We start from the raw sequence: 20,889 nt of genomic DNA, 5'->3' as shown, positions 1-20,889 counted from the left end.
CCGCAGAAAGGTGAGGGAGAATGAAGATGGCCTTAGATCATTTGATTTGTTGAGAAGTAGGTCATGGTCACAGTGAGGGAGGGCGGTTGTGTGGTGAAGATAGAAGCCAAATTACAGGGGAGTTTGAGTGATTTTTATAATACAGAGAGTCATAAAAGAAGGATTCAATCATGGTGAAACCTTTATTTAAGCCTGTCTTTGTATACAAATCACAAAGAACATGTTCACCGAAGTTCACCCTAAAGACTCAATCCCTGTAGTTTCTCAGTGCCTCTAATTTCCTTCTTCTTTGTCTTCTTCAATATTTCTTCTCTTTTCTCTTATATATCCTAGTTACCCCTACTCATTTTCAACTATGTTCCTAAATAAATATAGAACAAAACTTAATAAAATAATGAAATCTCAAAAAAATAAACAAAAACATGTCAAGTACCTGCGGGACAGGAAGAAGAAAGTTGCAAGGGAGTCTCCTTCATCTCATATTTAGAGCATGAGGATCTTAATAAACAATAGCAATAGCAAATTGACCTGGCCTTTCTTTGCCCTGGGCTGCTCAGGGGTCAGCAATGAAACTACCAGATAGGAAAGATTTAGGGGAGTTGTTCACTTAACGTTGTTAAGTGAAAGCCATTGTCTTCAGAAAGGCCCCAGAGAAGACAGTAGGCTGACAGCAGTAGCAGAATTCTCTGAAGAGCCTCTGGAATACTGACTTCCTTTTTGCTATGGAGACTCAGGGCACTACATGCCCCACTTGCTTCTTTTCTCCTACTGGAATGCCTTCTTCCTTCTCTGACTGGAGAGTTTCTGGGCAGCCTTCAACAGCCAGTTCAAACGACAACCATTGATGATGCCTTCCCTCCCAGAAGCTTTCCCTGGCAGAGTTCTCTCCACCATCCTCTGGGCTCTCGAACCTCTAAATCTGAGGTATGAGAGGTATGAGGTGAGTGTCCACAGCTCTAAGTCCACTGTAGGACTTGTATTTGTTTACAAGTCTGTCTGCTGATCAGCAGCTCTCTGAACTTTGTATCCTCAGAGCCTCATATAGTGCCTGAATAGTAGGAAATTAATAACTGTCAGGGAGAAAGGAGAAAAGAAAGAAGAAGAAGAAGAAGAAAAGGAAGAGCAGGATGGAGGAAGCATCTGACTCAATCTTCCCCAGCCAAGAAAAAGGGAAATAGATTAAAAAAACTCTGGAGGAAAGGGACAGAGAGGGAGAAAACCATTTTTCTGGATCTTCTCTGCCTCCTACTCTTCTCTCTGCCACTTCCTCTCACAACCTAGGGCCTCACACCACAACTGCCCTGTTTTCACTCATGATCCCTCAATTCACCCCAAAGGGAAGGAAAGAAGCCATTCAGGCTTCTGACTTCTTCCAGTCTGTCCCCGAAAACCTTGTATCACCCGTTTTCCACCATGGATGCCTCCCTCCTTTCCCTCCACCCTCCTCGTCTTCCCCACATGCAGCGCTCCCACCTCATCACTCCGGCATCTCAGTCCCCGTGCTGTGCCACGACCAGACAGGAACTTCTGCTTCAGAGTGAAAACCAAGAGGCTCTTAGGGGCAGCCTGCGGGGTCTGCGCTGAGGAAATCCTAGACTGGACCTATGAGTTACCTGAGAAAGAATACTGTCCAGAGGGTTTAGGCCTCCCAGGGATGGGAGAGCAGAGAGGAGCGAGTCCTGGAAAAGGGAAGGGCTCAGCAAGTGCAGTCCTTCCCTCTACACTCCTCAAACTCTTTCCTGGATGGCCTTTCCACATTTTTCTCCTTGATCCACGGGTCAGAATCATCATTTTTCTGACTATCCTCTCATGGCCCCTACACCTTGGCTACTGGAGCTTCTTGACTGTCTTTCTAGCCAGATGTACCTTCCCCACCAAGAGTCATGCCAGGTTCCCTAAACGTCGCAGAGCTGCTCCTGGGTCTCCTCTCCTTGCCTAAGTAATCAGCCGCATCCTCCTCCCCCATGCCCTTTCCCCAGGAATTCTGCAGCCACCTTTTCCTCAATGAAGATCATATAGAAAGGCAGTTTACGAGTTGTAAAGCACTGTGCTAGAATAAAATACTATTATGAATAAAGCCTTCTCTTCCTCCTCCCATAAGCTCTGTCCTTCTCTCATGATGTTTCTCATCCTTTCCTCCCCTCATCCACTGCCACTCCCCCCTCACCCTGCAGGTTTGGTTTGGTGCCGCGTGGGAACCAAAGCTGTGTGCTGCACAGTGGGCAGTGTCAGGATGCAGGCAGGCATCTCAGCCCGAGGTCTTGGCAGAGTTCCCAGGCAGAGCCATCGGCCCAGGCCAGGACAGTAAGCATGAATAAGGTGGGAGAGGGCATAAGTACGGTGGCTGTAGCCCCCCAGCACCAGTAGCTCCCCCTGCAGCACGGCACCTGCAGCCCCCACATGGGGGGAGGGCAGGGGGGCCAGGTGAGACCAGCTATCAGTCCTTAGTTCATAGGCCTCAAAGCTCAGCAGGTCCCCGGTCTCACCTAGCCCACCTGCTACATACAACCGCCCTCCCAGAGCAGCCATGACATGGCCAGCCCGAGGTACCCCCATTGGGCTCAGAAATGTCCCCGGCTTCTCAAGTTTGGGGTCATAGTGCAGCAATGAGGCCAGGTATTGGCCAGTCCCGCTGCAGCCACCGCTCACGAACAATCGGCCCTCCAAAACAGCAGCTGCGTGAGCGAAGCGTGGTGCAGGAAGTGCAGGTGCTAGCCTAAGGGAGAACAGGCACATGATCAGGCAACAATCATCTTCAACTCTCCTTCTCTTCCAAGTCCCCTACTCTCTCCCTGATGCTTAGAAACACCCCCTTCCCTGCTCACCTCCACACATCGAGCTCAGGGTTATAGGTCTCCACAGAGTTGAGGGCAACACCATTGTCTCGTCCACCCAGGGCATAAAGTAGTCCATCCAGTGCCACCAGGGGAAACAAGCTCCGAGCCTGGCACAGAGGTGACATCTCCTCCCAGTCCTCTTGACTGGGGTCCCACCTGGACACAGCGGGACAAGAAATGGGAAGACTGACCCTAGGAGTCTGTGGTTGCCCGGACCAGCAATTTCCCTCCGCTGCCCTCCTTGGGGCCTGCCACTCTCGGGGGCCCATACCTGAGAGTTGAAGCCAGGGTGTTGGTACGGCTGCAGAAATCCTGTCCCCCACACACGTAGAGTTCACTTCCTGCCAGGCTCGCAGCCCCATGTCGGAAGCGCCCTGGGGCAGGCAGGGCAGGCAGCCACCCCCACTCCACAGTTCGAACCAGTCCCACGCCGCAGCGGAAGGCCCGGGCCCACCACACTCCTCGGGATGGCTGTGTCATGGCCATGTCTGATCTCATCTCATCCCCACCAATCACTACCAGTGCCTGGTCAGGCTCCCTCCGCCTCTCTTGACCCGGAACCTCAGCCTCCACCATCAGCTGATGCAGCAAGTCCGGGGGTAGGGGCGGAGGCAGCCCGGCTGCCCGTACCCTCCGCAGCTCTCTGGTGGACATACGGCCAAAGCGGACACATCGAAGCAGGGCCTTGGCTTCTGACTCCTGGGTCTCAGGGTTGGCAGCTAGCCAACACCGTGCAGCCACAAAGGCCTCGAACTCCTCCTGCACGTGCAGCTCGTCACTATCCAGGAGCTCAGCCAGGCAGGCAGCCGGTAAAGAAGGGAAACTGGGGCACAAAGCCACAGCGGGCATGTGGGTGAGGAGGTAGTGATGGGCTTTGCTCCAGAGCCTCTCCAACCCAGGGGTTTCAGCCATGGGGAACAGGGCCAGGCACCGGGCAGGGCTGAGGCCCCGTGCCAAGGCTCTCTGGCACAGGGCCAAGCAGGAAGAGCTCTGGTACTGTAGAGCAGCCTGGGCAGCTCTCAGCAGTCCTGGCCACGTTGCCCGCACAACCCCGGAGTAGGCAAAAGAGACGAGGAGTCGCAGGTCCTGGGCAGAGATGGTGTGCAGAGACACCTCTGTGCCCTGGGATTCCCTCATCCCGCTCAGGAGCATGGCCCCAAAGAACTCGCTGCCACAGGCCAGGGCTGCTCGGTGCACTGCAAGAGGGAGAAGCAGAGAGGGATGCAGAGTGTTGCAAACTGCTAGGCACTATCCCAACTTCACAACCCCAACTTTGGGCCAACCACCCAAGACCACAGGCCAAACTGTGGTGTGCCTCAGAATACCATGGGGTGCTTGTTCAAATGCACGTTTCAGGGACCCATCCCCGTGATTCTAATTCAGTAGGTCTGGATGGCGACCCTGGGAATTTGTATTTTAACATTTTCAAGCAGCCTGCACGATTCTCATGCTAGTGGCCTGAAGACAATTTGATAAACATTGCTTTAGTCTTTTTGATCCAGGTCAATTAGAAAAAGAGTCTTGATGGATCAAGGTGAGAAGATGTTATAGACAGTATTTGCTAAAGGGGGCACAAAATAAACTGCAAAGACCAATGTGCCACTTGTATAGGTCGGTCACTCTATATTGTGCACAGAATAAAGTCCTTTCCTTTACAGTTGTAAGAGCCACTGACATCAGCCATTTTGTTAGCTTTTACTCAGAAAGTGGTACCACACTTGGGAATGGCTGTGACCCAACCTCATCTAACTGCCATCTCCTCTTGTCCAAGATTGAGTGCTTAAGATTTCCCATGTATTCCAGCTTTTCTCTGCACATCCGCCTCCTCATCTCGGTATAGTTCATGGAATCATGACATTTGAAACTGGAAACCTTCAACATTATCTAGTTCAACTGCTCCTTTTAAGATAAGGAAACTGAGTCCTTGAGAAAGGAAGTGATCTATTTTCTCTTCCCATGCAGAGGTTGTCTGGGCAGATCTTCACCATCCACTGTCACTGGTGTCAGGCTGCAATGAGCACACTTGTGTATCAGTACCCCACTCATCTGCTTGGCACTCATGACACTGAAACTGTCCTATTAACAAAGGCTGTTAAACAGCTAGACCTCATATGCTTCCAAATGTAACTCAGTTTGAGGTACTTGGCATCAAGTACGGAGAATTCTGACCAAAGTACTTTACCTAAATCTAATCAAACCTTTAGATCTAAATTCAAGTTTATAGGAAATTGAGAGGCTAAAGGAACAAGTTAAACAAAACCATGAGGGAAAATTCATATAAATCGAGAAAATGGAATGTTCTATAGGATAACTAACCTTGTTTCTTCAATAAGTGAAGTCATAAAAATGGGGACAGAGGACCATACAAGAGTAGAGAAACTTAAGAGACGTACATCTGAGTACAGCAGAGTCCTTGATCGGCTCCTGGAGTGAACAAACCAACTCTAAGAGACATTTTTTGGATGAGTGGGAAAATTTCAAAGTGGACCAGGCAATATTAAGGAATTATTGTGAACTCCATTAGATATAATAAAGATATTGTGGTTCTATGAGAAAATGTCCTCTTTTTAAAGAGACACATCCCCAAGTATTTATGAGTGAAATGTCACAGATTTACTTTAAACTTCAGCAAAAAATAAATTAAATAAAGAGATGAAGCAAATATAGTAAAATGTTAATTGTCAATTCTGGGTGATGAGTGTTTGAGTGAGTGTTCATCTTAATATTCTCTGTACTCTGTTATGTGTTTGAAATGCTTCATATTAAAAAAGGGGGAACATGCTTCTAGAAGTCCTCTCAGGCAGATCACACAAGGCCAAGCTCTCAGTGAGGCTTATGAACCTCAGGCTGCTTTGACCAATTGTGGCACGTTCACCTCTCAGAGGGGAGGTGATGTCAATATGGCTTTCCGTTGTCTTTTTAAGCAGTAGGTGGCTCGGGGCTTCCCAAGTAGTAAACATCAGTGATAGCTTTCACATATACATTGCCTGAGAAAATCTGCATTCTTTGAAGCAGGTAAGCCGTCTCATCTTCCATATCATCAATCAACCTATAGCTCAGAGCCAACAGTGAAAAGGCTCACAATCACTTGTATTCCCCTTCTTACTCATCATTATTCCCTGGAATTTTAAGTGGAATGCTTCTTAGGGAAATGAAAGGAGTGATATAAGTATGTGTAAATTCCAAACCCTAGTGAGAATTTTATAACTATGAAATTTTAAATTCCCCCTCCATCTAGTGCTATCAGATAACAAACAGAGATCTGCTATGGACTGAACGTTTGTATCCTCCCAAAATTCATATGTTGAAGCCCTAATCCCCAATGTAATGGCATTTGTAGGTGGGGCTTTTGGAGGTAATTAGGTATGAGAGTGGAGTCCTCATGAAAGGGATTAGTGCCCTTATAAGAAGAGATGTGAAAGAGATGCTCTCTCTCTCTCTGCCATGTGACAATACAGTGAGGAGGTGGCCCTCTGCAAACCAGGAAGAGGGCCCTAACCAGAACCCCACCATGCTGGCACTCTGATCTTGGACTTCTAGCCTCCAAAACTGTAAGAAATAAATTTCTGCTGTTAAATCACCCAGTCTATGGTATTTTTGTTAGAACAGCCCAAGCTGCCTAAGACAGGATGCTTTTCCTTCTGGGAGTCCCAGAGGCACTTTGGGCCCCAGTCATTCCTCTAATGGGAAGTAGCTGTGTGACTTTGGACATGTCTTCAAGTCTGATTTCTTTATCAATAAAGTTTAAGAGCTGAACTAGATAATCTCTACACTAATCTCTTTTAATGTTAAACTATTATATGTCTGCACTTCAACTCCATTTGCCAGGTCTTATGTGTCTTTGGTTTGGCTGCATAGGAGGCAATGCATGGCTTAGTGAAAACAGTAGTTTTCTGAAAACAGTAGTAAGCTAGTAGATTTGGGCTTGTATCCTGGTTCTCACCAGTCAACATCTCTGGGTTTAATGTTCTTTATCTGCACCTAGGGATAATGGCACCTACCTCACAGGTTTTAGTGAGAATTAAAAGATGTGGCATGGGTAAAAATTCCTGGTAGCCAGTACCTCACTAAATGTTAGGAGAATCTGAATAATATTCAACTTATTAAACCTTCCTTAGCTTTCCTGGTGATGAGTTGAATTAGCTTCAAAGTGCAATGGCCTGGTAGCCTTAAGATTTTGGCAAAACAGTACCAGACCTTGCTCATTAGCAGTAGGCCCATGTCTGCCATGGTGTCAAGCACACTTAGATGAAAGCATAGCTCTAAGGTTTTTCCACGGTGTTCCCCTGGCTTTTCCTGTGTTCTAAATAGGAGATGCCAAGAAGAGCCTTTGGTTAATCCCTGTTTGAGTCAATCACTTTCTGCTGCTTCTTCTGGCGCGGACTATACCCTTAGCTCCAGCCAGCTGGCTGGAAATCCCTTGTTACTGGGCACAGGAAAAGCCACAGCGCGGAGGGTCAGCCTAATTCTGTCAGTGCTCTGAGGAAAACAACTCGACTGCGCATGCCCCACTCTCAGTGGGTCAGGAGAGACATCAAAGGCTACCCCAGGGAAATTCTGACTGCAAGAGGGATCAAAACCACTATGGTAGGGATCAAACCACCTGCTGCTTGCACACACCATTCCCGTAGCACATGCACCTACGGTAATGTAATGCTCCACAGGCCCTCACCCCGCAGCCGGCAGCCGCCTGCCTCCAGCTCCAGGTCACACCCGGCGCCCTCTTGGTATAGGAGCTCGATGCTGCGCAGGTTCTCCCTCAGCTCCTCTGCCTGGCTGGGCTGCTTTTCATCTTTCCGGGCGTTTCCAGCCCCCTGGTGTCTCCTCTGGGCAGCGGCTTTCACCCGGGGCGCTCCCAGGGCCTCGGCCGCGACCAGCACATCCCCCAGCGGGGCGGGGCCCAGCACCCCCTCATAGGCAAAGGTCAGCACGGCCTCCCAGGCCCCGGGGTCCACATCGAGGCTAAAGGGGGGTCGCGGACCTCCGCTGCCCAGCAGCCTGTCTCGGAAGAGGCTGCTAACTGCTGCCAAAATCACGCGATGCACCCCATATATTCGCCCCCCGACTGACACCTCTTCGTCCAGCAACAACCTCTGCTCCCGCAGCCGCTGTGCCTCCGCGAAAAACTGACTCGGATGTTCGTCGCTGCACAGCCCCTCGGGCTCCTCCGCGTCTTCTTCGTCCTCATCCTCTTCTTCTTCCAGGGATAAGGCTGGAAAGGGAAGGTTCCCTGCGGCCATGGGACTGGAGCCAGGCTCTTCCAGAGGAAAGGAGGGCAAACCGGTATCCTCGTCCGGGGACGGAGGCCAGGAGGGGGTTCTTGCGGCGGGCGAAGGGAGGTCAAGGCCGTCTGTCTGGACCGGAAGAGAGACGCGCGCCGGGTCCGAGGGACGATGTGCGGAGTCCGAGACGCTCATGGCCCAGGTTGCTGCAGGTGAGCAGAGGAAAGAGGGGGGTGGGCAGAGCTGGACCTGGAGGCCCGAGGAACCCCTGCGTCCAGCCCAGCGACATGTCAGTCCCTCTCCCTACTTCAAGTCTACCCCCCCACCCCCCATTCCAAGGTCGAGCAGCTAGGCTATACTGCGCAACTATGGGATTCAGGAGGTGCAGCGAAGAATTCAAGTAGCATGTGTAAAGATCCCGTACCTGGGGCCGTACCCCTCCCATCTTGCCCCCATCCCAATAGTCACCGTCGTTCCGCTTGCCCTCGCACTCGAGCCTGCTCTGCTTCGCACCGCGAGGCAGAGGGAACTCGCTCCGCATCCGGGTCAGGAGCCTCGCTCGGCTAATTATAGCCGGTGCTGGCGGGCTAGGAGCTGGGCTCCGGGTGCCCGAACTCTGACACTCAATCCCCTGGGCCTGGTCCCGAGATGACCTCGTCCCCTCTTCCACCTGTAGGTCACGGTGCTGAACGAGGCAAATTCGGAGGCCAAGGAGGATGTGCGGATCGGACGGAGTGAGCCAGGCCAGAAAGTCTTCGTTCACCTGACCCGGCTGAAGGGGGCGGGTAAAGAGAGTCCAGACTGCGCAGACCCTCGAGAACCGGGCGAGAAGAGTGAAGTGTGTGTTTTGGGTCAGTCCTGGGCTTTGACTGTCGATTTTTCTGTGCAATGAAGCTGGGACCCTGAAGCGAACAACACAGTGCTGACATAAAGGTAAACGTAACCTGGCTGGGTCCACCTAAGGCGGGGGTGAGGGTGGGGGAAGGTGAAGGGGCAGGAATCAGGGCTACGGACCCTAGGTGACCCACCCCAGCTCAGAATATCCTTCCTGTCCCGAGGAGGGGTCGGTGGTGAGATAGCTAAACGCAATCCTGGGTCTTCAGAAGAGTCTGGAGGAGTCTAACCCTCACCTTGGTCGCTGGGATGAGGCCCAGACAACGGAACGTGCAGGCGATCTCAGCTGCTGCGGGGACCGGGGTCCTGGACTGGATGGATGGGCTGGGGGCGCGCAAGCATTCTCATTGTTTGAGGCAGCACACCAACGGCCACTTCCTCTATCTGGGACCACACCCCTTTCTTCTGAGACCCCCTAAATCCGGGCAATCACTTTTCACTGCAGTTCCAGGTATCCTGATGGGAAAGGAAATTAGGAAAGAGCGCAGCAATGCCCCTTCCCTCCCCTCTCCCGGGAGGTAGGACGGGCCAAGGGCTGCTAGGGTGGATTCCCTGGCCTATAAAAGGGCTAGTCCAGGCTGGATAGATTGACTCAACAAGCGGGTTTAACCAGGGAGCGAAGCAAGATTGTTCCTCACGGCTCAGGTGAGAGAGGCGGCGTTCGCGTTGGGGAGGAATGGGAAGGTGGGTTGCTCCGCACAGCACGCCTCTGGTTTTCGGAGCTGTCCCCGTTCTTTCTCCATTTGCCGCTTGGGTACCCTCTCCGACCCGGGATAGCGTTTTCCGGGCGAGCCCAACCCGCGGACTGCACTCTCCAAAATAGTGCGATGGTGATAGTGACCAGTCTGCACCGTCTCTCCCAGCTCAGACGTTTCGGCCTCTTCTTATGGCCTCCCGGCAGAGAGACTACGAGGCCAGCACCTTGAGCCTCCGCCAGGAAGAGGAGGAACAGCCGTCTGGCGGAGACTCACCCCAGTGCAGCCTCTGCCCTCTCCTCGCCGACGAGGACAAGGACACTGGACCGCGTTCTGGGTTCTATGCTAACTCTATGGTCCTGGGATGTCTCCGCCGCAGCCGCCTGTCTCTGAAGTCTCTGCGGGGCTCCGCCTCCGAAAGACCCATTCCCCACAGTGAACCCCTGAAGGTTGGATAAAACCCGCTGTTCTGGGCCATCGTCCGTCCACCCTCCATTAAAGCCTTGGGTCTGATCTCCCCCCATAGCACCTCCAGGTCTGTTAGCCGTCCTCCTGGTTGCTGACAAGGGGATGGGGAGGGGTCTTGGAATCACAGCTGCGTCTGTGCTGTCTCTTTCAGCCAGGGGATGGCGCGGCTTCCGCCTCTGCAGAGGAGCCTTGCGCACAGCCGCACTCCCAAGAAGATGATCCAGAGAATTCTGGAGCCAGGCCTGGCAAGGCCCCATTGTACTTCGACTGGGTCAGGGGAGTCATGGTAACGGATCGGGAGCTCAGGGTTTCCAAAGGGTGGGGATCTAGGTGGGGGAGACAGAACTTCACTCCAGAGGAATTCTCGGAGGGTAGCAGCTGAGGGAGAGAGGAGGGACCTGAGAGTTACCTCGGTTCCTCCCTCACCACTCTGCTCCCCCAGATCCGCTGCATGCTCAACATCTGGGGCGTCGTCCTCTATTTGCGGCTGCCTTGGATCACTGCTCAGGCGGGCATAGGTATGAGTTTGGGACTCTGCTGGGCAGTAGGAAGGGATTCCCCGCCACAGCCTGAATGAATTAAAGGAGCCCCATTCCCATACCCATTCCAGGGCTCACATGGCTCATTATCCTGCTCTGGGCTTCAGTCACTAGTATCACCGGCCTGTCTATTGCAGCCATCTCCACCAACAGCAAAATCAAGGCTGGTGAGTTTGTTGCGACAACCCTCTCTCTCAGGACTCCCAGTCCTGTCAGGAATTGCTGAGACCTCAGACTGGCTCCTCTTTCCTCTCCATTCAGGTGGCAAGTACTTCCTTATCTCGGGCAGCCTGGGTCCGGAGCTTGGCGGTTCCTAGGGATCATCTTCGCTTTTGCCAACTCAGTAGCTGTGGCTATGCACACGGTGGGCTTCGTGGAGACCCTTTCGGATCTGCCCCTTGTAATGCCCATCCTCTCCCTTGATGCACCATTTACTCAAGTTCGCTGACCACTCAGCTTGCACTTTTTGTGACTCCAGCCTGGGCAACTCATTTTAAGCATCAGATGGAGGCATCAAATCAGCCAATAAGGTCTCTGTGACCCCCTAGCTCTGTGTTCTGCCGCTCCAGGAGCATGAGGTGTAGCTGCTGAACACGGATCTGGAAAATGAGTTGCGGGTGGTGGGCATGGTGATCTTGACCATCCTTCTGGGTGTGGCGCTGGCCGGTGTGGAGTGGGAGTCTAAGGCAGGTGCAGGGGAATCGAGGTGGGGGTGAGAAGGCTGAGGGGGTGGCGGTGCCAGCTGAACAGATCTGGGAGGGGCCAAATGTGAGGAATTGTAGGAGTGTGTGGGTATGTAGCCGGTAGAGCAGATTTTCAGGAACCCAGACCTGAAGCTAGACGGTTCTGCTGGGAGAGACTCCACATATCAGTTCCTCAAAGGGAAAGTAAGGAGGACTCATTCTGAGGATCTGCTGGGATGAGCACTAGACAAGACTACCAGATGAGAAATGCCCTGTTTCTTGCTCCCAGATATTTACAATCTTGAGATTCACCCCTCTGGCATGGGAAGGGACACTTTGCGGTTTGAAGCAAGAAGGAAAAAGACATCCAGTTAGCCAGACTCTTTTATGGGAAGAGGCTGGTGGGAGAGGGAACGGGAGGATTGGAGAGGAGAGTGAAGATGAGACAAGGAGAATGAGGAATGAGGAGGCGGAGGAGCAGTTACTCCTCCCCTTCCACTCACATTTCTCTTTTTCTTTTTTGTCACCCATGGTACTCCAGGCCCAGATGATCTTCTTCTTCTTGACCCTCCTCTCTTTTATCAACTACCGGCTGGGGACACTCCCCCCCACACACCCCAGCCGACAAGCCACTGGCTTCTTTGGGTACCACGGTGAGACAGTGGGAACCTGGCTGAGAAATGTGTGAAAGGGAATGAATGCCTCAGAATGTCACCTCCCCTTGGAGCAGGGGACATCATTAGCCCAAAGCTCCTCAGAAAAGACCCCTTGACTTCTGATTCTGTATGTCATTTGCAAGTTGAACATCAGACCATTCAGAGTCCCGTTAAGTCCCTGGGGTGGCCAGTTTACAAAATTCCCTTATTCTTCCCAGCCTATCCTAAATTACTGACACCAAACTGGGTAAATGATCTTGGCTGAATGAAGGGAAGCCAGGAAGTGCTCCTCAAAACTCCATCTTTTCTCTCTGTTCTTTTACGTAGGAAGCGTTTTCTTGGAAAATATGGTCCCACAGCGGCGTGGTCCAGGGGGTAGTTTCTTTGGTATGTTTTCCATCTTCTTCTCCTCAGCCACTGGGATACTCCCTGGGACCAATATTTCTGGGGACCGCAAGGTGAGAAGGATGTCCAGGCACAGAGCACACTCTCTGTCTCCTCTCTTCTCTCTCCATTAATGGTTCAACTTTTGTTCTCAGGACCCTGCTACAGCTATCCCCAAAGGAACCCTCCTTGCCATCATGTGGACCACACTTTCCTACCTGGGTATCTATGCCACCATTGGTAAGGCCCTCTACTCTTGCCTTCTGTGCAGAGTGACCTGGAGCTCTGGTTTGTGCCTCTCTGAGGGGCTAGGGTATAGGTGATGAAATGAGCAAGAGGCATTCATCAATCACATTAAAAGTAGTTTACTAGTAGCACCCCCGTTCCTTCACCATTTGTCCTCATCCTCATATCATTAATAAATTTTATGGTGTTCTTTGACTATTAAATTTGGTCCCCCACTCATGCACACACATTTCCATTCCCCTCTTTGGCACTGGTGGTACCTAGATAGTCCTACTGCTTTGGAATGGGGGTCTCTCCCTATGAAGAAGTGTGTGTCCTCAATCTCATTTCCAGGCTCCTGTATGATTCGAGATGCTTCAGGAAATAGGACTGACATGGGCGTGTGGAATGGGAGCTGCCTGAGGCCAGAGCGCCAGTACGGCTGGGATTTCAGCAGTTGTCGAGAGGAAGGGTCCTGCCTCCATGGGCTCTCTAATCACTACCAGGTGAGTGAACCAGAGGGAAAGAGCAGGCAGATAAATCTTACCTAGCCCATTGCCTGGCATAGAGGCTCAAAAACCAGTAATGACATAAGTGGATTCATGTGGGTAGGTAAAACCTTCAAAAATGGGATAAAATTTAATATGCCCTGCAACTTCTGGGAAAGCTAGGTGAAAATATGGGTGGAACGCATTGCTTCTGGAATGCATTGATTTCTGCCTCTGCTTGCCCTTCTCCTCAGGCCATGAGCATGGTGTCTGCCTTGAGACCCCCGACGTCTGCTGGGGTCTTCAGTGCCACTCTGTCCTCTGCCCTTTTCTGCTTTGTTTCAGCCCCCAAAGTCTTCCAGGTTAATATCTTACCAAGAGGCTTGGGGGAGAAAGGAGAGAATGTAAGTAGACAGGGCCATCCCAAGAGGATAATTTTTGGGGACGAGCAAAAGAAGGCTCAGTCTCAGCAAACCAGGAGTTAGATGGTGACTTAGGGAGATGGAGATGACTGTAATTGGCTGGTGTTTAAGAGAGGATCCAAGTTCACACAGCAAAATTCAAAGTCTGCCCGTAAATCAAGGCAAAGTTTGGGAAAGATGTCACTCTGCCATCTGCCTCCTCTGTTTTTTCCATCCCACATTCCAAGGGGTCTGACCACACTCTACTCCTTCTATCGTTTCTTCCTGTTAAGGCCCCTAAGCTCCCTCAACTCTTTCCTCTGTGCTTCCCGCTCCCTTCGACCTCTTTAGAGGACTAGGGGGCTATTATTCTCCTTCTTCCTGGGACCCTACCCCGATGATCGCCATGCCTTCTTATAGGGGCTGTGCCAGGATAAACTATACCCAGTCATTGGTTTTTTCGGGAAAGGCTATGTCAAGAACCATGAACCTCTGCGAGGCTATCTGTTCACCTTCCTCATTGCTGTAGGTTTCATCCTTACTGGTGAGTACTCCTCCTTCGCCCCCTCCATCGGGCTTCATTAAGTCACTTGTCCCCACACTCCCCCCACTGCCCTAGCTTTGGCTTTTAGGGCCTGACCCTAAAGCCTATTTTCTCTCTCTCTAGTCCTGAAAGTGGACAGAAACTTCTGCTAACTTGGTGGTGGTGGTGGTGTGTGTGGAAGGTGGAGTGGGGAGTAGGGAATAGAAACTGTGGGGAAAGGGAAGCCAGAAGATGATGTCCTTGACTCTCCAGACCCAGATCCCACGGCTCCAGTTTGGAGACTGACCGTCTGACCTTTCATCTCTCCCAAAGCTGATCTGAACACCACTGCTCCCATCATCTCCAACTTTTTCCTCTGCTCCTATGCCCTGGTCAACTTTGGCTGTTTCTGTGCCTCCCTTAGCCAGTTGCCTGGTTAGTATAGGCAGGTGTTAGGGTCAGGCCCAGGGCTGGAGGAACATCCTTGGGGTGCAAGGGTGGGTGGTACCAAGGCTTGGATAAGGGATGGGCTGCATTCACTCTCCCCTGCAGGCTGGCACCCTTCCTTCCACTGGTATAGTCCCTGGCTCTCCCTCCTGGGCTCTCTGCTCTGCCTGCTCATCATGTTCCTCCTCACTTGGTGGGCAGCACTCATTGCTGTGTTGCTTATCCTCCTGCTGCTTCTCTATACATTCCACAGGAAACCTGGTGACTAAGTGGGCAGGTGGGTAAGGGAGTGACCTACAGCAAGAGGCTGACCCTGTAAGAAACCCAGAACTACCAACAGTAAATCTTGTTTCCTCTCTTACCTGACAAGTGAGGCCCCACCTCTAACCATTCTGCACCACCCCTTCCTCTGCACAGATGTGAACTGGGGCTCTCCAGGTGGGTACTTATCATGTGGCGCTGTCCTACTTAGAGAGCCTGACCAATGTGCAGGACCACGTCAGGAACATCTGGTGAGGTAGTCTCTAGAACACAGGTTGAAAACTGGCCTCTGGATTGGATTTTGCCGGCAAATGATTTTTGTTCAGATTGGACAGTGTTTACAATTTTTAAAATTAATTGCCAAATTTTAATATGCATCTGGTAGGCCTGGGCCTCCACCCGACATAACACACTTAGTTGCTGTCACATAGGACAGGGAAGGTTCTCTCCAATTTTCCACTATTCCCACCTGGCCCACTTTATTCTTTGATATTATATGACTGATTCTTGCAGGCTTTTGAGTTTGTAGTCCCTGCTGTGGATATAAGAGGAAACCAGCTTCCTAAAACCTGGAGGCAAAGGAAGGGAACAGAATTCTAGTGGGATAGAGAGAGTAGGACTGAGAAAGGGGTGCTCCATAGCAGGACAGATGCCACAGGAACCAGGATTCCCAGCTTCCCTCATCATGCAGTGAGACGGAGAAGCCTCTCTAATACTCTTGGTTTCTCCCTAAAATCCCCCAATGGGTGGGGAAGAGCTGATGACAGCTCTGAACACTAACCCTGCCTTCTTCTCCATAGGCCACGGTGCCTGGTGCTAAGTGGTCCCCCAACCAGCGTCCAACCCTGGTGGATTTTGTGGGGGACTTCACCAAGAACATGAGTCTCATGACCTGTGGGAATGTGGTCTTGGTAAGTGAAGTGGGAATGGACTCTCAGTGGGAAGGGACTGAGGTGCGAGGCTCCATACTAGAGGGAAGAGAAAAGGGAGATCAATAGGTAAGTTGATCAACAGGGAGCTCAGAGAACTTGGAAAGCAGTGAGGGGCAGGCAGAAGGATGCCTTAAGGGAGGGACAGTCCCCAGCCTACATTTCTGCCTCCTCCTCTGAGGGTCCCCAAGCCATTCAAGAGTCTGAGAATCATGTCAATTGAGTAAATGTCCGGAAGATTCGTTCGTGCTACACAGTCACATCTGCCCCCAGGCTACATTCTGGGGCCCAGAGCCTCATGCAGGTCAGCCTGCCAAACTGCATCACTTCTGTCACCCCTGCCCAGTGTACTACATCCCCTTCTTTCCTCATTGCCTCTCCTTTCAGGTTGCAGGTTTGGGCCAGCTGAAGCCCAATTTGCTGGTTTGGGGATATAAGCAAAATTGGCAGGAGGTGCCGATATCAGCTGTGAAGGACTATGTCAGCATTCTTCAGTAAGTGTTGGGAGAAAGGTGAAGATGGGCTTAGAGATGATCAGGAACCAGAGGAAGAGGAAATATCCTTATGGTGAAGCCCTGTTCCCTCCAGCTACCCAGGAGTACCTGTGTTACCAGGAAGGGGAGCTCCCCTCTCTTCAGCTCTTGCTCCTAATCTCTTTTTTACCCCCATAAAGTGATGCCTTTGACTACAACTATGGCATCTGCCTCTTAAGGATGCAAGGTGGCTTAAGCCTGGCTACCCAACATCAAGCTCTAGGTGAGTTGAAAAGGATGGGCCTAAGAGAAGGATAAGGTGTAGGAGGTATAGAAATTGGCTGTCAATGACAGACACAGGAGGCAAGTGCACTTGGTTCGTTACCAAGGCTTGAGACCGAAGAGAATCAGGTACCAGAATGTGAGAAAAATAAATTTTTCTTTGAAGACCCTACCTATATATTTAGTTCTCCTGAAACCTTAGGGGAGGAGGGAAAGCTTTAAAGGTATCTTAATCAGGTGGGAGAAATGTGGATCAAGAGATACAAAGTAGCAGGATGGGTGTGCCAGGAGGGGGTGGTCTAATTCCAGAGCAAGCTTTCTGGCACTACCCCAATTCTGATACTACCTCACGTCTAACTAGCTTGCACTTGGGGTGTCCACACTGAATGGGTGGCTCGAGGAAGGATGCAAAAAGACAACATTGTTTTGTATTATACCCCCCACCTTTCCCAGTAAACCCAAGGTTTTTGGATTCCATAGGAATGGATACTCAGAAGGAAGAGGAGACCAATCTTAAAACAGATCCTGAAACAGAGTTAGGCAGTGGGGAAGAGAAGAAATAAGCACCCAGTAAAATGAACAGAAAAGGGTGTGTGGTTAGTCAATGGAGAGAGAAGCCACGTGACATTTCTCTGGGATAGCAACAATTTTCTTCTGGGAGGGGAAGGTATGATATTGAGTTGGGAGCAATTGCTCAGCTGGATAAGGAATCTGTCTCATTCTTTTCCTCTCTCTTCTTGGGCAGTATCCTTACACCGGCAGCCTCAAACCTCATTCCAGTCCAAGCAGGGCTGGCGGACACTGGACGTGTACGGGCTCTGTGAGAATGGAGGTAGAGACTCTGTGGCTCCCTAAAAAGCCCCAACTCTTCTCCAAGTTCCAGAGGAGAAGAGGAAAGGGAGGATGGGGATATAAAAACCAGGGAGGACTTGAGAACAAACTCTGCATTTACAAAGTACCCAATGCCTTCCTCCCACCTCAGAGGCCTTCACACTTTGCTCCCTTTCCCAGTTCTGAAGAGAAGGCGGGCAGGGAGGCTGCCCATTTCCTCTCCTCTTATCTTCACAGGGCTGACTATGCTGATCCCCTATGTACTGACACACACAAAAAAATGGGCTCGATGTCCTGTACGAGTTTTTGTGAGCAGTCCCCCTGAGCAGCTGGAGGAGAAACACAAAGAGTGAGCACTTCAAGAAAACCCAAGGTTATGGCCTAAAGACAGGAAGGGGAGGGGAGGGTATTGGGTCACTTGCTACAGATGGAGGGATAGGAAAGGAGCTGGGAAATGTAGGCAAAATGTCCAGTTCCTCTCTTGTCTTGCCCTAGGATACATTCCCTCCTCAGAAGGTTCAGGCTTGGCTTCCAACATGTGACTGTACTACCTGAGCTCACGGGCAAACCTCAAGAGACGAGGTCAGGACCAGCCCGCTACCCCATACACTTCTTCCCTTCCTGTCTTCCTTCTTCAGAGCTAAGAACGTAAGGTTGCAAGTGTGAGACAAGCTATAACTTAACTGATTATTCTGGCACGCAAAGTGGGAGAGAGAGAGGAGGAGCTGAAGTCTGATGAAAGAGGACTGCAGTGGGGAGTTCTGGCTGCAACAGAGTAGATGTAGTCTCTACCTACATCTGAATGGGTTTATGGTTACCAGTTTGAAAGAAACCCAAGAGTTTAGGCAGCAAAATAGAGAAAAACTGAAGAGTGAAGAAGCCCTATTTTTCCTAAATCCCCCAGGACAGAAATTTTAGGGGACGACAGACACTCTCTGCTTCTTGCTGAATCTGAGGTTTCTTTTCTCTGTAGCCAAAAGGCTTTTGAAGACTTGGTGGCCTTTCACTGGTTGCAGAAGCCACCACCAAAGGGGGACCTGGAATCTACCTCTCTCAACACTCCTGATCCTTCGGGCTACATCTCTGAGCAGGACCTACAGGGGAACCAAAAGCAGGTACACATGAACAGGGCCAGCAGTGGGGCAACTGTCCCAGAGTAGGAACTGATAATGGCACTCACCTTGTCTTCTGCCCGTTCTTCCTAACCACGTAGATGGAGTGGCACATGTGTCTTCATGAAGTCCTATGGCAATATTCCCAGGATGCTGCCCTCATAGTAATGTGAGTCTGGGAAAATTCCAAACTGCAGGGGTGTAGATCCCAGGGGCAGGGCTAGTCTGATGGCTAGAAAAACTGAGGAACATGTTCCATGCCTCACACTGCCTTCCATAACAGGAGCCTACCTGTCATCCCTTGGTCAGCCTGCCCTGGGGCCCTCCACATGACCTGGCTGGAGATGCTGTCCAGGGGCCTGACATGCCCCATTGCCTTCATTCATGGAAAGCAGCAGGACTTGGCAGTAAGCGACTCAGGAGAGACTGAGCTAGGAAGAGTTGCCCACAATTTAGGACTCAAGGAGCCATGATTTCTTGGCTCCACAAACTTTGAGGCTACCCTTGGGAAGCCTCAGACAAGAGCCCAAAACTCCCTGAGGAAAGAACTTCCCTACTACGCAATACCAACTGGGACTACAGTGCTAAAGAAGGTCCTCCCTCCAAGATCCATTTCACCCCTTAATATTAATAAAAAGTTACAAACAAAACCCTGAGGCTAATGTAACATACTTGCTGCCCATTTATAAAATTAACTCTCCAAGCCTACAGAAACAGAGTTTGCTCTTCTCCTCAAATACATTCAAGGGGAGGAATTTATCTTCTATCTTCCATCCCAAAGTTTCTGACTTGAAACCTCCACGTCTTTGTGCATTGTCAACACATTTATGTGTCTATCCTTCATAAATGAAAAGTATTTATCACTATCTACTTAGTAAGACATCAGAAACTTACTCTTTTCCCAAGCTCATATAATCTCAATTCTTTTATCTTTTGGCCCAAGTCTTACTTTATAGTCCTTTGATTATCTCTTTGGTTTACTTCCCCATTAACTTATTCATTCATTCAGTGAACCCTAATTGAAGGTCTATTATGTGTGAGATCCTATTCTAAATACTGGGAGATGCCATGGCAATGAATAAAAGAAGATAAAAATCCCCTCCCTTATGGAGTTTATATTCTAATGGGAGGAGACAAACAATGAACATAAATTAATAAATAAAAGTATTAGATTAGAAGGTGGTAAGTGCAATGAAGAGAAACAAAACAGGGAAAGGGCCTAGAAAGTGCTAGAGGAATGCAGTTTTACGTAGCATTGTCAGGAAGGCCTCACTAAAGAGAAAAAAAGTTGAGCAAAGATTTAAAGACTATGATGGAGTGAGCTAAACCTGAGGGAAGAGCTTTCCAGGTAGAAGGGACAAGTATAAAGACCCTGAGGGTCAGCACACCTTCAGTGTTTAAGGAAGACAAGGCCAATGTTGCTAGAGCAGAGTGAACAAGGAGATGAGTCACAGGAAACGAGGTCAAAGCAGTAAGTGGGACGGGGTTGGGCAGATTGAGGAGAGTCTCACAGGGCCCTGGTTTTTACTCTGATATAGAACACAGAGGGTTTTGAGCAGAAGAGTGACATAACCTGGCTTCCATGTTAACACTATTCACTCTGGCTGCCATGTTGAGAACTGACTATACGTGGACAATGGTGGAAGCAGAAAGACAAGCTACTGCAATAATCTTGGAAACTGATAATTCTGGCTTGGTCTCGGGTGGCGGTAGTGGAAGTGAGAAGAAATGGGACTCTGGATGTATTCTGAAGGTAAAGTCAACGTGATTTCATAAATTGAAGGGGATGAAAGAGAAGTGACAAAGATAATACTGAGGTGCTTTGACATGAACAACTAGACAGATGGAGTTGTCACTAACTGAAATAGGAAAGACTGCAGCAGTAAGCTGGGGCGAAAGTAAGTTCAATTTTGTACATGTTAAATTTGAGATGATTATTAAGCATCCAAGTGGAGATGCCAATGGGCAGCTAGTCAGGACAGAAATCCAGGTTGGAGCTGAAAAACTGGGAGTCATCCACACTGAAATGATTTTAATGTATAAGACTGGATGAAATCACTGCAAGTATGTGTGTAAATATAGATGCAGTCCAAGGACTGAACTCTAGAGAGTTAACAGGTTGTGGAGATGAGGAGAAACCAGCACAGGAGACTAAGAAAGAGCAGCCAGCAAGCTAGAAGGCAAACACCCAGAGAATATGTCCTAAACCCAAGTAAAGAAAATGTTTCAAAGAGGGAGTGTCAGATGCTGCTGACCGCCTATGTAAGACAAAGCAAGGGCCTGGCTCGGTGACGTAGTGGTTCAATTCACGTGCTCCACTTCAGCGGCCTGGGGTTTGAGGGTTCGGATCCCAGGCGTGGACCTACACACCGCTCATCAAGGCCACAATGTGGCAGCATCCCACATACTAAAACAGAGGAAGGTTGGCACAGATGTTAGCTCAGAGCCAACCTTCCTCATTAAAAAAAAAAAAAAAAAAAGATGAAGCAGAATATACCATTAGATTTAGGTTTCTGCAAGTCCATTGGTGACCATGGTA

The 20,889-nt window shown here is 50.2% G+C and overlaps 3 protein-coding genes and 1 long non-coding RNA gene across 5 annotated transcripts; 3 read left to right on the top strand and 1 right to left on the bottom strand.

Annotated features, from left to right (window-relative positions):
- Nucleotides 1–1,426: 1,426 nt before the first annotated feature.
- KLHL33 (kelch like family member 33) lies at nt 1,427–8,328 on the bottom strand. Its single transcript, XM_004421315.3, has 4 exons — nt 7,510–8,328; nt 3,109–4,033; nt 2,826–2,993; nt 1,427–2,716 (listed from the first exon to the last, which is right to left on the bottom strand). Exons 1-4 carry the CDS (start codon nt 8,252–8,254, stop codon nt 2,164–2,166), a joined length of 2,391 nt encoding a protein of 796 aa, XP_004421372.3. The 5' UTR covers nt 8,255–8,328; the 3' UTR covers nt 1,427–2,163.
- On the top strand, nt 7,690–10,433 carry LOC147917496 (uncharacterized). 2 transcript variants are annotated; one of them, XR_015550021.1, is made up of 4 exons: nt 7,690–8,271; nt 8,736–8,992; nt 9,817–10,097; nt 10,268–10,433. It is a non-coding gene; the product is annotated as an uncharacterized LOC147917496 (long non-coding RNA). The 2 variants fall into 2 exon arrangements; XR_015550020.1 differs by having other exon boundaries at nt 9,817–10,433.
- A 1,371-nt stretch (nt 10,434–11,804) lies between these two features.
- LOC101406864 (solute carrier family 12 member 3-like) lies at nt 11,805–15,915 on the top strand. Its single transcript, XM_087424362.1, has 6 exons — nt 11,805–11,991; nt 12,322–12,452; nt 12,534–12,618; nt 12,958–13,109; nt 13,913–14,036; nt 15,524–15,915. Exons 1-6 carry the CDS (start codon nt 11,868–11,870, stop codon nt 15,541–15,543), a joined length of 636 nt encoding a protein of 211 aa, XP_087280488.1. The 5' UTR covers nt 11,805–11,867; the 3' UTR covers nt 15,544–15,915.
- Nucleotides 15,916–16,705: 790 nt separating this feature from the next.
- On the top strand, nt 16,706–18,990 carry LOC106800099 (solute carrier family 12 member 3-like). Its single transcript, XM_014780543.2, has 6 exons — nt 16,706–17,239; nt 17,476–17,587; nt 17,734–17,820; nt 18,212–18,353; nt 18,452–18,519; nt 18,634–18,990. Exons 1-6 carry the CDS (start codon nt 17,077–17,079, stop codon nt 18,821–18,823), a joined length of 762 nt encoding a protein of 253 aa, XP_014636029.2. The 5' UTR covers nt 16,706–17,076; the 3' UTR covers nt 18,824–18,990.
- Nucleotides 18,991–20,889: the final 1,899 nt, after the last annotated feature.

This window comes from Ceratotherium simum, chromosome 3 (assembly GCF_057802395.1).
Source record: "Ceratotherium simum simum isolate JZ-2026a chromosome 3, ASM5780239v1, whole genome shotgun sequence".
In the NCBI taxonomy this organism is placed as follows: domain Eukaryota; kingdom Metazoa; phylum Chordata; class Mammalia; order Perissodactyla; family Rhinocerotidae; genus Ceratotherium; species Ceratotherium simum.
This window is presented reverse-complemented; position numbering and strand designations above follow the sequence as displayed.

Coding starts and splice junctions, on each gene's coding strand:
- LOC101406864 (XM_087424362.1), top strand. CDS start 11,868: ATGGTACTCCAGGCCCAGATGATCTTCTTCTTCTTGACCCTCCTCTCT. Junction 12,453..12,533: donor ATATTTCTGGGGACCGCAAG/GTGAGAAGGATG, acceptor TTTTGTTCTCAG/GACCCTGCTACAGCTATCCC. Junction 12,619..12,957: donor GGGTATCTATGCCACCATTG/GTAAGGCCCTCT, acceptor TCTCATTTCCAG/GCTCCTGTATGATTCGAGAT.
- LOC106800099 (XM_014780543.2), top strand. CDS start 17,077: ATGATATTGAGTTGGGAGCAATTGCTCAGCTGGATAAGGAATCTGTCT. Junction 18,354..18,451: donor TACAGGGGAACCAAAAGCAG/GTACACATGAAC, acceptor CTAACCACGTAG/ATGGAGTGGCACATGTGTCT. Junction 18,520..18,633: donor GATGCTGCCCTCATAGTAAT/GTGAGTCTGGGA, acceptor CTTCCATAACAG/GAGCCTACCTGTCATCCCTT.
- KLHL33 (XM_004421315.3), bottom strand. CDS start 8,254: ATGAGCGTCTCGGACTCCGCACATCGTCCCTCGGACCCGGCGCGCGTC. Junction 2,994..3,108: donor ACCCTGGCTTCAACTCTCAG/GTATGGGCCCCC, acceptor CGCTGTGTCCAG/GTGGGACCCCAGTCAAGAGG. Junction 2,717..2,825: donor CCTGAGCTCGATGTGTGGAG/GTGAGCAGGGAA, acceptor GTTCTCCCTTAG/GCTAGCACCTGCACTTCCTG.